Source organism: Choloepus didactylus, chromosome 19 (assembly GCF_015220235.1).
Source record: "Choloepus didactylus isolate mChoDid1 chromosome 19, mChoDid1.pri, whole genome shotgun sequence".
Taxonomy (NCBI): Eukaryota; Metazoa; Chordata; class Mammalia; order Pilosa; family Megalonychidae; genus Choloepus; species Choloepus didactylus.
Genome location: NC_051325.1, coordinates 39,253,163 through 39,269,810, shown reverse-complemented (window position 1 = coordinate 39,269,810; position 16,648 = coordinate 39,253,163). Strand labels below are relative to the sequence as shown.

The following is a 16,648-nucleotide window of genomic DNA, read 5'->3' as shown; positions in this document are numbered from 1 at the left end:
CTAGATTTGTCTCGGATTTGGTCCCAGGTTTCTAGGGCTGAATCCTTTTATTTTTTCAAGTATTCAACAGATATTTATTGTATACTTACTATGTACTAGACACCATTCTGGTTGTTGATCTTGGATCCTCTTAGTGATCAGATCACCAGGAACAGGGCTAAGCAAGATTTGAAAGATCCTATGGTCTTTACTTTGAAGCAGCTCTGCTCAGATTAACCGTCTAAGTGAATGCATACATCTGGTTTTTGACTCCCCAGTGGCCCCACATGAGCCAGGCTGTAGCTTGTGGTGGATCGGAAAAGATTCCTGGAGTAGACATACAGCTGAGTAGGAAGTATCACATCACAAATAAGGTGAGAATTATTAGTGCTTTTGTGTTTATGGAGTGCTTTCAGCAAATGCTCTTATTTGAATCTCAGCAGAATTGTCAGCTGGGTGAGGCAGAGAATTATTATACCTGTTTTGCAAATCCGAAAGGTGAGGCTCAGGGAAATGAAGTGACTTGGCCGAGGTCACAAGGATGGTAAGTGACAGACCAACTGGATATTTTAACCTAATACTTCTGATTCCATGTCATGTGTTTTTTCCATTGTACTGCCCTTTTTTGGGAAAACATTAGAGGAAGAGGCCTTTGTGAATTGTATGTTAAAAATAAAGTAATATTTAACTTTTGGGGAATTTTTTATCTGTTAGCCTGGAGAGGCCTAGAATTAGAATAGATTTTTCTTGGAGTTGATTTACAAACTGCAAAACTCATCTCTGCTATAGTCATTAATAAAGATTTTATACTAAAGAATGCTTGAATTTAAAAACTTTTATTCAGTGCTTATTTTGGTTGATTATAGTTTTGATTGCTTTCAGACAGTATTTTTTTTTCCTTTTCTTGTTGTGTCAATAAACATAGAACAGTCCTCTTCTCAGGATTGTTCTTTGGGCGATGGGGTCAAGACTTCTTGAAACTTTCCATAGAGTTTTTGTTCTGTACCCCAAATCTTTATTATTTCCTGGGCATGGGTTTATATGCAAATGGTCAGTGAGGAGGATATGTCTTGCTCCAAAATTTGGAGGACATCTATTAGATAGAGTTTCAAGTGGGTGTTGCACTGAGTGATAAAATGCCTAAAAAATGAAAATTTAAAATTCTAGGTGAATTGGGGTAGCTGGTGGTGGATATCTGAAACTATTAAACTACAACCCAGAGCCCATGAATCTCGAAGACAGTTGTATAAAAATGTAGCTTATGAGGGGTGACAGTGGGATTGGGAATGCCATAAGGACCAAACTCCACTTTGTCTAGTTTATGGATGGATGTGTAGAAAAGTAGGGGAAGCAAACAAACAGACAAAGGTACCCAGTGTTCTTTTTTACTTCAATTGCTCTTTTTCACTCTAATTATTATTCTTGTTATTTTTGTGTGTGTGCTAATGAAGGTGTCAGGGATTGATTTAGGTGATGAATATACAACTATGTAATGGTACTGTAAACAATCGAAAGTACAATTTGTTTTGTATGACTGCGTGGTATGTGAATATATCTCAATAAAATGATGATTAAAAAAAAAAAATTCTAGGTGAAGAAAAACTAAGCAATAAAATGCCTTCAGACCTAATGAGAGATAAAAGCATTCTTTTTTATAAAAAAGTTTTTTACAACTAATTTTAGTCCCCTTCTCTTTGGTTAAATAGCTTCCTGCTTCTAAGGATTCCTCACAGCCTGTTGAGGAGAAGGTTGGTACCCTCACGAGGATAATAGAAGCCATGGGATTCACAGGACCTTTGAAATACAGTAAATGGGTAAAGTCCTTTAAGTTATTCTCATTTTTCCTTTTGAGCTTTGTGCTCTCTGCTTCTCGTAGATTTTAGAAGCTTACACTTAGCTTTTTATACTTCGTGAGATTTATGTATCATTTGAGAGCCTCAAAACGTGTCAACCCCTTCCTCACCTGCCCCCGCTTTCAAGTCAGATCTGTATAACATGTGGGGCTGAAGTACCCCCTCCTCTACTACCTTAATTTAGAAGTATTTCAGTAGCAGGCATGCCAGCAAGACTGGGCTTTCCAGACCCCTGCTATGGGGCATGCCACATAGATGAGTTCTAAGGAGTCAGATGGGCTAAATGTTCTGATGGGCAGCGTTCTTAAGGAAGCATATTCTCTGATGTATCCATATTCATAAGTGGTTTTCACTGGTTCACTGTAGTGACTTTCTTTAAAATTTTGCTAATGAACATCTTATAAATTAAGTAGTAACCTTGTGATTTATTGTATTTGCTATTTTGGAGGGATATTTGCTAGCCTAACACTCCTGGTTGACTCTGGGCCTAGCACATTATCTGTTAGATAGTAGTTGCTATGAATGAATGAACATCCTCTCTGCCTCAGGTGCATACTACCCCTGGGCTTTTATAGCAATATCTCTAACCAGTTATAGTTAGAAGCTCAGTTCTTCTCAACTCATGTTGCTTTCATTTTTAGGATGGCATAAAATGTATAGATAAGTAGGAGAGCTGATTTTCATTTCCTAAAGCTGTCCAAGGTGCTTCTGTCTTTTTTTTTTTTAATCCAATAGCATTGACTTTTATTCATTCATTTTAAGTCACCTGAAATGATATCTGGTACATTTAAATGTTCATTAATCTAAATGGATGAACAAATCCATTTCAATGGATATTCAGTATGCTACATAGTAAGTCACTTCAACACAGCCTCATGACAACTCGCACACCAAAGCAGTATTTTATTTTGTAAATTTTGACCCATTGTTACTCCCATATTATGGTTGTATCATGTGTCAAGTGTACAAGGTGAAGAAAAATTTTAAATGGGAAAATAAATTTCTTAAACTCCATATACAGGTTTCAAAATTTCTGGGTCCCAAGTAGTTCTTTGGACTCCAGGGCTGCCAGTATCATTTGCAGCATACTACAGCTACACTATCTGATTAGCTTATTAATTCTGCATAAATCTGGTCAGTCAATGTGTCAACCTATAACGGACTGTGCACTTTAACTGAACATGGCAAAATATTCACTCTTTTGAACTTTACATCATCATTTGATGTCAGACAATGAAGCAGATCCCAGCAGTATATACAAAAAAACAGCTTTGCATTTACAAAAGATTGTTTCCCATACTGATGAATCCAGGTAGCTAAATCATTGGTTTATCCAACTTTATTGAAGAAAAATTAATTAATTGCTAGCAGAGCTATTAGTTGATCACTCATCCATTGACAACTTGCATCATTTTTTCAGTGCTATATTAAACAGTGTATTGGAAGATAGATTAACTAATAGCTTCAAGCTTCCTAACAATTTAAATGAAAATTACAAATATTTGAGACCTATTTTGGAATAAAAGGGTGTTTGATTTCCATTCTCTGTAGAACAAGAACAGGTCATTCCTTTATTGACATGCATAAAGGAATGCTATAAATTCAATGCCAGTTTTCCGGACACATCAGTTATGAGCATAAAGTTTGTCATGGTAACCTCAAATTTCTAACAGTGGAAGGCTTAAACAAGAATGGATGCTGCTTGGGATTGAGAAAACCTTCTTAGACCAAAAGAGGGAAGAGAAAGGAATCAAAATAAAGTTTCAGTGGCTGAGAGATCTCAAATACAGTCAAGAGGTCATTCTGGAGGCTATTCTTATGCTTTATATAGATATCTCTTTTTAGTTTTTAGTGTATTGGAATAGCTAGAAGGAAATACCCGAAATTGTTTTTGCCGGTTTGAATGCATTATGTCCCCCAAAACTCCATTATCTTTGATGTAATCTTGTGTGGGCAGATTTATCAGTGTTGATTAGATTGTAATTCTTTGAGTGTTTCCATGGAGATGCGCCCCACCCAACTAATTGGATAATTTCCATGGATGTGTTACCCCACCCTTTCAGGGTGGGTCTAAATTAAATCACTGAAGCCAAATAAATGAGCTGACAAACAGAAGGAACTCAGTGCAGCTGAGAGTGACATTTTAAAGAGGAGCTACAGCCAAGAAGGACACTTTGAAGAATGCACTGGAACTGAGAGAGGAGCTTCAGCTTACAGAGACATTTTGTAGACCACTTTTGAAAGCAGACGTTTGCTCCGGAGAAGCTAAGAGAGGACAAACATCCCAAGAGCAACAAAGAGTGACATTTTTGAGGAACTGCAGCCTAGAGAGGAACGTCCTGGGAGAAAGCCATTTTGAAACCAGAACTCCGGAGCAGACGCCAGCCATGTGCCTTCCCAGTTAACAGAGGTTTTCCGGACACCATTGGCCATCCTCCAGTGAAGGTACACAATTGCTGATGTGTTACCTTGGACACTTCATGGCCTTAAGATTGTAACTGTGTAACCAAATAAACCCCTTTTATAAAAGCCAATCCATCTCTGGCTAATTCCGGCAGCATTAGCAAACTAGAACATATGGTATGTGAATATATCTCAATAAAATTGAATTTAAAACAAAACAAAACAAGAATGGATTCTGCTATAGAGTAATGCTACTTCCTTTGATGTGACAACTGAACATCTGTCTCCCTTGCCCTCAGATGACTTCTTCAGCGTGTTAGAGCAGGGAGGAATGGTTTTAGTCTCATAACCAAGTTAGAGTAAAGACATTGGCCATGTATTACACATGCTCCATTTTTAAAAAATTCTGAATCATGGGCAACTGTTCCCTTGTAACTATGTTACAGTTTCTAAAAGCATTTATTGTCCAAAGCTGGAAGAACTTATGTCTTCTCAGATGAGCGTGTCAATGAATGGAGGGAGGAAAACAAAAAATAGAAGTAAAAAAAAATAAGGTCTGATAGGGGAGCAGCCAGATAAGAAGATCAAAAAAGGAATAGTAATTTAAAGTTTATTCCAGGTATAATGCAGGTTATTCTGATTTTAAGATAGTAATCACATGGCATACTTCTGAGTCCATTCCCAAAATATTCCGTTGTACTTATCTCTGTTTTATAGATCCATGCAATCTCTGGCACTAGGGGTCATCTGGGTTTGGATCATATAGCAGTGAACAAATGGATAATAGAACTTTAGAAATAGTTAAAGCAGGAGACCACTGTGAGCTTAGAATATCAAGACAAATGCTGCTATTACTGTTAATATTTGGCTGGTAAATTCTTGTTGTGAATGCAGCCTTAGTTGGTTTGAAGGGGTAGTCTGTAGGAAAATGAACTGTCAAAAAGAATACACTGCCTTGATGTGGGCTGTCATTATGTCCTGTAATTGTGGCTTGCCAATGAAATATATCATCCCCAACTGGACCTGCAGAATATTGTGCTGGGGGGTTACAGGCAAAATCACTAAGTTCCTTATTAATCCATTACAGCACCACAGTCTGTGCTTTTCATCTGGCTCCTCACTATCTTGGTGTGTGCGCAAAGGTCCGGCCAAAACTTCTTGGCGATCAGGTGGCGGGGAAGGATTATATCTTCATCTTACATCTGTTCTGCCAGACACAGGCGCAGAGGGGCCGGGGCGTCCCCCAAGCTGAGGCCTCAGCCTCTACCCCTGGCCCTATGGGGCTCACGCGCACCACCTGCTTCTGTCTTAATCAAGTAGAGTGATAAAGTCTTCCAGAGTTAGAATGAAATAAACACAAAAGTCATCCAACAACCAGAACAACTTGTATTGGCCATTGGAAATTTAGTCCACCTTCTTCCTTAACTTACAGTAACATAAAATTCTTGAAGAGGTTCTTTCCTCAGGTTGTTATTTCCACTCCCAGTCTTAAGGGACTTGGCTTTAGAGATTTGCCCAGGAAAGTGGCTCATTCAGTTATAAAGCCTTGGCTTTGCTGTAGGAAAAGTGAGGAACTATAAAATGCTTCTGATTAATACCACAGTGTGAGCACTATATAAATACAGTGGCCATTTGTAATGAATACTTCCTTCAGGAATTGGGTGGTGGGGGTGGGGGGAAGGGGGTGGGGAGGGAAGCCTTCTTCTCAAGGGCCAAAGGGAAAGACTTGGTGCTTGAAGGCAAGTCTGCCTTTCCTCAGGCAGGATGATGAACCTAGAAAAATTTATATGTAGGGTCTGAAGGAAACTATCGGTAAAAAAGAAGTTAAGAAACAGACAATTAAGAATTTTAGTTAAAATTATAAATTTATTTCTAGCTGAACTAGGACACGAACCCCATGACAGCAGGAATTTTTGTCTGTTTTGCTCTCTGCTCTGTTCTGAGCATTCGGAGTAAGCACAGAGTAGTTACTCAATAAATTGTTGAATGAAGTGAAGAGCTAACAGATGTTCTGTACTCCTTGTCTCAAGGACTGGAATAGGCCTGTGGAGGTCAAAAGTATTAGGATGATGATATCATTAGGATATCATTAGTTGGTGATGGTACAGACCAATGCTTTCCAAAATGTGTTCTGTGGTCAAATACTTTTAGGAACTTTGGTTGCAAACAAAGTTAAACAGGATTATTTGCTGTAGCACTTGTAGAGCAGTAACTTCTGTGTACTCCCAAAGGGGATTTGCTACATTTCCAAAACTTATTTGACCTTTACTTTTTCTGAGTGCAACTTGCAAGCCTAATGTTTCTTAGAACACTGTTTTGGGAATACTGAGATAGATGAACAGCTACCACTCTCTGAGCCACTGAATTTCTTCTGATGTTACCACAAGGTTATTTACTGTTGAGAATACTGTTAGCTGTAGGATTTTCATAGATGCCTTTTGTCAGATTGAGGAAGTTCTCTTCTATTTCTAGTTTTCCAAACTTTTTTATCATGAAAGGATGGGATTGAATTTTGTTAAATGCTTTTTCTACAATCTATTGAGATGATCATGTGGTTTTTCCTTTATTAGTCTGCTGATACAGTGATTTACACTGATTTGTAAATGTTGAATCAGCTTTGCATTCCTGGAACAAATCCCAGTTGATCGTGATATAGTATCCTTTTAAAATATTGATGGATTCAGTTTACTAATATTTTTGTTAAGGATTTTTGCATCTATCTTCATGAAGGATGTGGGTCTGTAGTTTTCTTGTAATGGTTTAGGTTTTAGTATCAGTAAATGCTGGCTTCATAGAATGAGCTGGAAAGTATTCTTTCTGTCTCTCTGAATTCTAGATGTTTCATTTAAGTGTAATAATACAATATTTGTCCTTTTGTGTCTGACTTATTTCACTCAGCGTAATGTTTTCAAGGTTCATCCATGTTGTAAGCATGTATCAGAACCTCATTCCTTTTTTTTTAACATTTTATTTTGAAATAATTTCAGAATTACAAAACAGTTGAAAAAATAATACAAACTCCATAGAGAGAACTCCAACATACTGCCAACCCCCCAGGTAACACAGGTCTGCCAATTTGAACAGTTTGTCTCCTTTGCCCTTTCTTTCTTTCTTTTCTTTCTTTCCTTTCTGTCTTCTGAACATTTGAGAGCAAGTTTCACACTTGTACTCCTTGAACATATAATACATGTACATTTCCTATGAACAAGAGTATTTACTTATATAATCACCTTAAGTGCAGTTATCAAGTTCAAGAAATGTAACATTGATATAAAGATACAGTCTTTGTTCCAATTTTTTTCATGTTTCAGTATTGTCCCTTTGAGCCTTTTGTTGTCCCTTGCTAGATCCCATCCAGGATCATGTATCGTTTTTGATTGTAATCTCTTTAGTTTCTCTTCTTCTTTTACTTTTTTAATTGTGAAAACATATATATATACAACATAAATCTTCCCATCCCAATCCTTTCCAAAGACACCCCTCACTGGGATTAATCACATTTACAGTGTTGCAGGACCCTCACCACCATCCATTACTAAAACTTTCCCTTCACCCAAACAGAAACTCTATACCCATTATGTTTTAACTCCCCATTACCCCTGCCCCCCAATCTTGGCAATCTGTACTCTACTTTCTGTCTATATGAATTTGCATATTCTCTTATATTTTCTTTGTGGTTACAATGGGGCTTCATCTAATGTACTAAATCTTTAATAATCTTGTTTGCTTTGATAACAATTTAACAATGTAATAGCATGTAAACTATGTTTCTGTACCCCTCTATCCCCTCACCATTATGTAATTCTTGTCGCAGATTACATATTTATACATTATGAGTCCAGACCATTGATTTATCATTACATTTTATGCATTTGCCTTTTAGATCCTGTAGGAAATAAAAAGTGGAGTTACAAACCAAAAATACAGTGGGACTGGCATTTATATTTATCCATTTTGCTACCCTTACTGGAGATCCTTATTTATTCATACAACTTCAATCTATTATCTAGTGTCCTTTCCTTTAAACCTGCAGAGCTCCCTTTAGCATCTTTTATTGGGCAGGTCTAGTGGTGATGAACTTCAGCTTTTGTTAATCTGGGAATATCTTAATCCTTCCCTCATTTTCGAAAGACAGTTTTGACAGATACAGAATTCTTGGTTGGCAGTTTTTTGCTTTCAGCACTTTAAATGTTTTCCCATTGCCTTCTGGCCTTCATGGTTTCTGATGAGAAATCAGCAGTTCATCTTATGACGGCTTCCTTGTTTGTGAAATGTTGCTTCTCTTTTGCGGCTTTCAGAATTCTCTCTTCATCTTTGGCATTCAACAGTTTGGTTATAATATGGTATGGTGTGGGTTTATTTGGGTTTATCCTATTGGAGTTCATTGACTGTCTTTGATGTATATATTCTTGTCTTTCATTACTTTTGGAAAGTTTTCAGCTGTTATGTCTTTGAATATTCTTGCTGCCCTTTTCTCTCTTTTTTCCCCTTCTGGGACTGCCGCAGTGCATATTTTGGTATGCTTGGTGGTTATCCCCAAGCTTTGTTCACTATTCTTCATTCTTTCTTTTCTCTGCTCCTCAGACTGAATGATTTCAATTGTCTTCTCTTCAAGTTCTCAGATTTTTTCTTCTGCCAGCTCCAACCTGTGGTTGAACCCCTGTAGGGAATTTTAAATTTCTGTGACTGTGGTCTTTAGCTTTGTTTGATTCTTTTTTATGATTTCTGTCTCTCTGTTGATATTCTCTTGGTTTTCATGTATTGTTTTCCTTATTTCCTTTAGTTCTTTATCCATGTTTTTCATTTTTTGAACATATTTAGGATGATTTTTAAAAGTCTTTGTCTGGAATGTCCCAGATTTGATTCTCCTCCTTGATGGTTTTTAATGCTTTAAATCTTCTCCTTTGCCTGGGCCATCGTTTCCTGTTCTGTTTGATGTTTTGTAATCTTTTGTTGAAACCTGGACATTTGATATTTAATGTGTTATTGTTGCAGTGTAGCCTCTGAGGCTTCTGTTCCTTAAGCTTATATCCAGCTAGTGTTATGACAGAACTTTCCTTGAATGCCGGAAGCTAACAAAAAAAGAGAACATGAAGAAGAACAAGAAGAAGAAGGAGAAGAGGAGGGAGATGAGGAAAAAAAGGAGGAAAAACGGAAAACACCTTTCCCATTTGTGCTCTCCTTCAGCCAGTTCATAAAATGAGTTTGGAGAATAGCGCTAGGCCAAAGCATAGGTACTTCTCTGATCCTTTTTGTGTATGTGCCTTGTTTTGGGCATGTACATGTGGCCCTAGGAATTCCCCCATTTATACAAATGGGAAACTCCCCTATTCATAGGAAACAGTTTCCTCACGGTCCCAGGCACTGCACTGTGTGTCCTACAGCCAGCAGTCTTCCTCCAGGCAGCGTGTCTGACTGCTCTCTCACAGCATTACGTAGGAAAGTTCTGTGAGCCACTTCCTACAAGCAGGGCAAGTCCTGGGTTGGTGAGTCCCTCAGGCCATCACTAGACATATTGGGCCAGACATGTATACACCTAGCATGTGCTCAAGGGTTACTCTTCTCCCTCTGGTAGTGGGACCAGGGATCTGCACTGGAAGTGCGGACCAGCTCTGTGTAGAGCTGGTGAGGGATAGGGGAGCGGCCAGCCAGAGTGCCACAAGATCCTGTCACTTTTAAGTAGACTTTTTCTTGATTGGTGCTTGCCCTGTTACTGCAGTCTGTTTTCTGGAGCTTTGTAGAACGATGTTTCTACTTGTTCTTTTTGGTTGTTCAAAAGTTTTGTAGGGGCACAGAGCTTTGAAGCATCTCCCTCCACTATCTTGAATAGGGCAAGCCTTCATTCCTTTGTAAGGCTGAATAATATTCTATTCTATGCATATACCACATTTTATCTATTTTTCTGTTGATGTACACTTGGGTTATTTCCACCTTTTTATAAGCCCTTTATTGATATACTAATTTATTTAGTTGTTTATTTAATAAAATGTTTTGAAAGTGCTTAGAAATACATTTAATATCTGTTTCCTTAGCTTCTTCAGACCTACAAGTCCAATTCTTAAAAGATGTTATTTTTAAAATTATTTTTATTAAGGCATAATTTGTGTACAGTAAATATATAAATCTTACTTATACAGCTCAGTGAATAAAATGAAACCTGTACTCAAATCAGGATTTTAAGAATTCTTAGTGCTTTGGGGTACAGTAAAAGGATGATCCTCCTATATATTTTATGTTCATTAAAAACTATTATTTATACACACAGTCTTCTGTTAATTAACAAACTATAAAACCAGAGGAAATATAGAAAAAATGTCTGTGTTTTCTGCAAAAACGATTTGCAGAATCGATAGTAGTGTTTTTTTAATCTTCATTTTATTGAGATATATTCACATACCACACAAAACAAATCGTGCATTCGATTGTTCACAGTACCATTACATAGTTGTACATTCATCACCTAAATCAATCCCTGACACCTTCGTTAGCACACACACAAAAATAACAAGAATAATAATTTTTTTTTTAAAACAATGGAAATTTATTCTCTCAACGTTTTTTTTTTTTTTTTTTTTTATTTTTTTTATTAAATTCAGTTTTATTGAAATACATTCACACACCATACAATCATCCATGGTATACAATCCACTGTCCACAGTATGATAACATAGTTATGCGTTCATCACCACAATCTATCCCTGAACATTTTCCTTACATCAGAAAGAACCAGAACAAGAATAAAAAATAAAAGTGAAAAAAGAACACCCAAATCATCTCCCCATCCCACCCCATTTGTCCTTTAGTTTTTTTTTTTATCTTCATTTTATTGAGATATATTCACATACCACGCAGTCATACAAAACAAATCGTACTTTCGATTGTTTACAGTACCATTACATAGGTGTACATTCATCACCTAAATCAATCCCTGACACCTTCATTAGCGCACACACAAAAATAACAAGAATAATAATTAGAATGAAAAAGAGCAATTGAAGTAAAAAAGAACACTGGGTGCCTTTGTCTGTTTGTTTCCTTCCCCTATTTTTCTACTCATTCATCCATAAACTAGACAAAGTGGAGTGTGGTCCTTACGGCTTTCCCAATCCCATTGTCACCCCTCATAAGCTACATTTATATACAACTGTCTTCGAGATTCATGGGTTCTGGGTTGTAGTTTGATAGTTTCAGGTATCCACCACCAGCTACCCCAATTCTTTAGAACCTAAAAAGGGTTGTCTAAAGTGTGCGTAAGAGTGCCCACCAGAGTGACCTCTCGGCTCCTTTTGGAATCTCTCTGCCACTGAAGCTTATTTCATTTCCTTTCACATCCCTCTTTTGGTCAAGAAGATGTTCTCCATCCCACGATGCCAGGTCTACATTCCTCCCCGGAAGTCATATTCCACGTTGCCAGGGAGATTCACTCCCCTGGGTGTCTGATCCCACGTAGGGGGGAGGGCAGTGATTTCACCTTTCAAGTTGGCTTAGCTAGAGAGAGAGGGCCACATCTGAGCAACAAAGAGGCATTCGGGAGGAGGCTCTTAGGCATAATTATAGGGAGGCTTAGCCTCTCCTTTGCAGCAACCGTCTTCCCAAGGGTAAAACCTATGGTAGAGGGCTCAACCCATCAAACCACCAGTCCCCTATGTCTGTGGTCATGTTAGCAACCATCCAGGTGAGGTAAGCCAATACCCCTGCATTCTCCACAGGCTCCTCAAGGGGGCACTACATATTTTTTTCCTTTTTTTTTTTTTTTTTTAACTTTTTTTTCCTTTTTAAATCAACTGTATGGGGGAAAAAAAATAAAATAAAAAAAATACAATAAAAGAACATTTCAAAGAGACCATAACAAGGGAGTAAGAAAAAGACAACTAACCTAAGATAACTGCTTTACTTCCAACATGTTCCTACTTTACCCCAAGAAAGTTACCTAATATAGTAACATTTCTGTGAACTTGTTCCTACTATATCCATCAGAAATTAACAGACCATAGTCATTCCCGGGCATCCCCAGAACGTTAAATAGCTTATCTGTTCTTCTTGGATTATTGTTCCCCCTTCCTTAATTGCTCTCTATTGCTAGTTCCCCTACATTCTACATTATAAACCATTTGTTTTACATTTTTCAAAGTTCACATTAGTGGTAGCATATAATATTTCTCTTTTTGTGCCTGGCTTATTTCGCTCAGCATTATGTCTTCAAGGTTCATCCATGTTGTCATATGTTTCACGAGATCGTTCCTTCTTACTGCCATGTAGTATTCCATTGTGTGTATATACCACATTTTATTTATCCACTCATCTGTTGAAGGGCATTTGGGTTGTTTCCATCTCTTGGCAATTGTGAATAATGCTGCTATGAACATTGGCGTGCAGATATCTGTTCGTGTCACTGCTCTCCGACCTTCCGGGTATATACCGAGAAGTGCAATCGCTGGATCGAATGGTAACTCTATATCTAGTTTTCTAAGGAACTGCCAGACTGACTTCCAGAGTGGCTGAACCATTATACAGTCCCACCAACAATGAATAAGAGTTCCAATTTCTCCACATCCCCTCCAGCATTTGGAGTTTCCTGTTTGTTTAATGGCAGCCATTCTAATCGGTGTTAGATGGTATCTCATTATGGTCTTAATTTGCATCTCTCTAATAGCTAGTGAAGCTGAACATATTTTCATGTGTTTCTTGGCCATTTGTATTTCCTCTTCAGAGAACTGTCTTTTCATATCTTTTGCCCATTTTATAATTGGGCTGTCTGTACTATTGTCATTGAGTTGTAGGATTTCTTTATATATGCAAGATATCAGTCTTTTGTCAGATACATGGTTTCCAAAAACTTTTTCCCATTGAGTTGGCTGCCTCTTTACCTTTTTGAGAAATTCCTTTGAGGTGCAGAAACTTCTAAGCTTGAGGAGTTCCCATTTATCTATTTTTTCTTTTGTTGCTTGTGCTTTGGGTGTAAAGGCTAGGAAGTAGCCGCCTAATACAAGGTCTTGAAGATGTTTTCCTACATTATCTTCTAGGAGTTTTATGGTAGTTTCTTTTATATTGAGATCTTTGGTCCATTTTGAGTAAATTTTTGTGTAGGGTGTGAGGTAGGGGTCCTCTTTCATTCTTTTGGATATGGATATCCAACTCTCCCAGCCCCATTTGTTGAAAAGACCATTATGACTCAGTTCAGTGACTTTGGGGGCCTTATCGAAGATCAGTCGGCCATAGATCTGGGGGTCTATCTCCAAATTCTCAATTCGATTCCATTGATCTATATGTCTATCTTTGTGCCAGTATCATGCTGTTTTGACAACTGTGGCTTTATAATAAGCTTCAAAGTCAGGGAGTGTAAGTCCTCCCACTTCGTTTTTCTTTTTTAGAGTGTCTTTAGCAATTCGAGGCATCTTCCCTTTCCAAATAAATTTGATAACTAGCTTTTCCAAGTCTGCAAAGTAGGTTGTTGGAATTTTGATTGGGATTGCATTGAATCTGTAGATGAGTTTGGGTAGAATTGACATCTTAATGACATTTAGCCTTCCTATCCATGAACATGGAATATTTTTCCATCTTTTAAGGTCCCCTTCTATTTCTTTTAGTAGAGTTATGTAGTTTTCTTTGTATAGGTCTTTTACATCTTTGGTTAAGTTTATTCCTAGGTACTTGATTTTTTTAGTTGCTATTGAAAATGGTATCTTTTTCTTGAGTGTCTCTTCAGTTTGTTCATTTCTAGCATAAAGAAACATTACTGACTTATGTGCATTAATCTTGTATCCCGCTACTTTGCTAAATTTGTTTATTAGCTCTAGTAGCTGTATCGTCGATTTCTCAGGGTTTTCTAGATATAAGATCATATCATCTGCAAACAATGACAGTTTTGCTTCTTCTTTTCCAATTTGGATGCCTTTTATTTGTTTGTCTTGCCGGATTGCCCTGGCTAGCACTTCCAGCACAATGTTGAATAACAGTGGTGACAGCGGGCATCCTTGTCTTGTTCCTGATCTTAGAGGGAAGGCTTTCAGTCTCTCACCATTGAGTACTATGCTGGCTGTGGGTTTTTCATATATGCTCTTTATCATATTGAGGAAGTTTCCTTCAATTCCTACCTTTTGAAGTGTTTTAATCAAAAACGGATGTTTGATTTTGTCAAATGCTTTTTCAGCATCTACTGAGATGATCATTTGATTTTTCCCTTTCGAATTTTTAATGTGTTGTAATACATTGATTGATTTTCTTATGTTGAACCATCCTTGCATGCCTGGAATGAACCCCATTTGGTCATGGTGTATGATTTTTTTAATGTGTCTTTGGATTCGATTTGCAAGTATTTTGTTGAGGATTTTGGCATCTATATTCATTAGGGAGATTGGGTGCTAGTTTTCCTTTTTTGTAGCATCTTTGCCTGGTTTTGGTATTAGATTGATGTTAGCTTCATAAAATGAGTTAGGTAGTGTTCCATTTTCTTCAATGTTTTGAAAGAGTTTGAGTAAGATTGGTGTCAGTTCTTTCTGGAAGATTTGGTAGAATTCCCCTGTGAAGCCATCTGGCTCTGGGCATTTATTTGTGGGAAGCTTTTTAATGACTGATTGGATCTCTTTGCTTGTGATGGGTTGATTGAGGTCTTCTATTTCTTCTCTGGTCAGTCTAGGTTGTTCATATGTTTACAGGAAATTGTCCATTTCCTCTACATTATCCAGTTTGTTGCCATACAGTTGTTCATAGTATCCTCTTATAATTTTTTTAATTTCTTCAGGATCTGCAGTTATGTCACCCTTTTCATTCATTATTTTGTTTATATGGGTCTTCTCTCTTTTTGATTTTGTCAGTCTAGCTAGGGGCTTGTCAATCTTGTTGATCTTCTCAAAGAACCAACTTTTGGTGATATTTATCCTCTCTATTGTTTTTTTGTTCTCTATGTCATTTATTTCTGCTTTAATCCTTGTTATTTCTTTTCTTGTACTTGGTTTAGGATTGGTTTGCTGTTCATTTTCTAGCTTCTTCAGTTGATCCATTAGTTCTTTGATTTTGGCTCTTTCTTCCTTTTTAATATATGCGTTTAGTGCTATAAATTTCCCCCTCAGTACTGCTTTTGCTGCATCCCATAGGTTTTGGTATGTTGTGTTCTCATTTTCATTCGTCTCTATATATTTAGCAATTTCTCTTGCTATTTCTTCTTTAACCTACTGATTGGTTAGGAGTGTGTTGTTTAACCTCCAGGTATTTGTGAATTTTCTAAATCTCTGATGGTTATTGACTTCTAATTGTATTCCATTGTGGTCAGAGAATGTGCTTTGAATAATTTCAATCCTTTTAAATTTATTGAGGCTTGTTTTATGTCCCAGCATATGATCTATTCTGGAGAAAGTTCCATGAGCACTAGAAAAGTATGTGTATGCTGGTGATTTGGGATGTAATGTCCTGTATATGTCTGTTAAATCTAATTAATTTATCAGATTGTTTAGGTTTTCAGTTACCTTATTGGTCTTCTGTCTGGTTGATCTATCTATAGGAGAGAGTGATGTGTTGAAGTCTCCCACAATTATTGTGGAAACATCAATTACTTCCTTTAGTTTTGCCAGTGTTTGTCTCATGTATTTTGTGGCACCTTGATTGGGTGCATAGACATTTATGATTGTTATTTCTTCTTGTTGAATTGCCCCATTTATTAGTATGTAGTGGCCTTCTTTGTCTCTCAAAACATCCCTGCATTTAAAGTCTATTTTATCTGAGATTAATATTGCTACACCTGCTTTCTTTTGGCTGTAGCTTGCATGAAATATTTTTTTCCACCCTTTCACTTTCACTTTCAATTTGTGTCCCTGTGTCTAAGATGAGTCTCTTGTATGCAACATATTGATGGTTCATTTTTTTTTATCCATTCTGCCAATCTATATCTTTTAATTGGGGATTTTAATCCATTTACATTCAACGTTATAACCATGAAGGCATTTCTTGAATCAGCCATCTTATCCTTCGGTTTATGTTTGTCATATATATTTTTCCCCTCTCTCTATTAATATCCTTTATTGTACCTATGCCGAATCTCTTTAGTGCTGAACCTTTCTCCAAGTCTCTCTGTCCTTTCTTTGTTTCTCTGTCTGTAGGGCTCCCTTTAGTATCTCCAGTAGGGCAGGTCTCTTGTTAGCAAATTCTCTCAGCATTTGAGAAAAATTTAAGCTCTCCCTCAAATTTGAAGGAGAGCTTTGCTGGATAAAGTATTCTTGGTTGGAAATTCTTCTCACTCAGAATTTTAAATATATGGTGCCACTGCCTTCTCGCCTCCATGGTGGCTGCTAAGTAGTCACTACTTAGTCTTATGCTGTTTCCTTTGTATGTGGTGAATTGCTTTTCTCTTGCTGCTTTCAGAACTTGCTCCTTCTCTTCCGTGTTTGACAGTGTGATCAGAATATGTCTCGGAGTGGGTT

At 37.3% G+C, this 16,648-nt stretch overlaps 1 protein-coding gene and 1 pseudogene across 2 annotated transcripts in view; one reads left to right on the top strand and one right to left on the bottom strand.

Annotated features, from left to right (window-relative positions):
- LOC119515566 (ubiquinol-cytochrome-c reductase complex assembly factor 1) overlaps window positions 1–16,648 on the top strand; it is a 115,750-nt gene that overhangs the window by 19,863 nt on the left and 79,239 nt on the right. Inside the window, exons 3-4 of one of the 2 annotated variants that reach the window (XM_037811626.1) lie at window positions 258–353; window positions 1,686–1,793. The exons of the other annotated variant lie outside the window; for it this stretch is intronic. Coding sequence (XP_037667554.1) covers window positions 258–353; window positions 1,686–1,793 — 204 coding nt within the window. The remainder of the gene's footprint in view (window positions 1–257; window positions 354–1,685; window positions 1,794–16,648) is intronic. 2 annotated transcript variants of the gene reach the window in all.
- LOC119515949 lies at window positions 4,890–5,767 on the bottom strand (annotated as a pseudogene).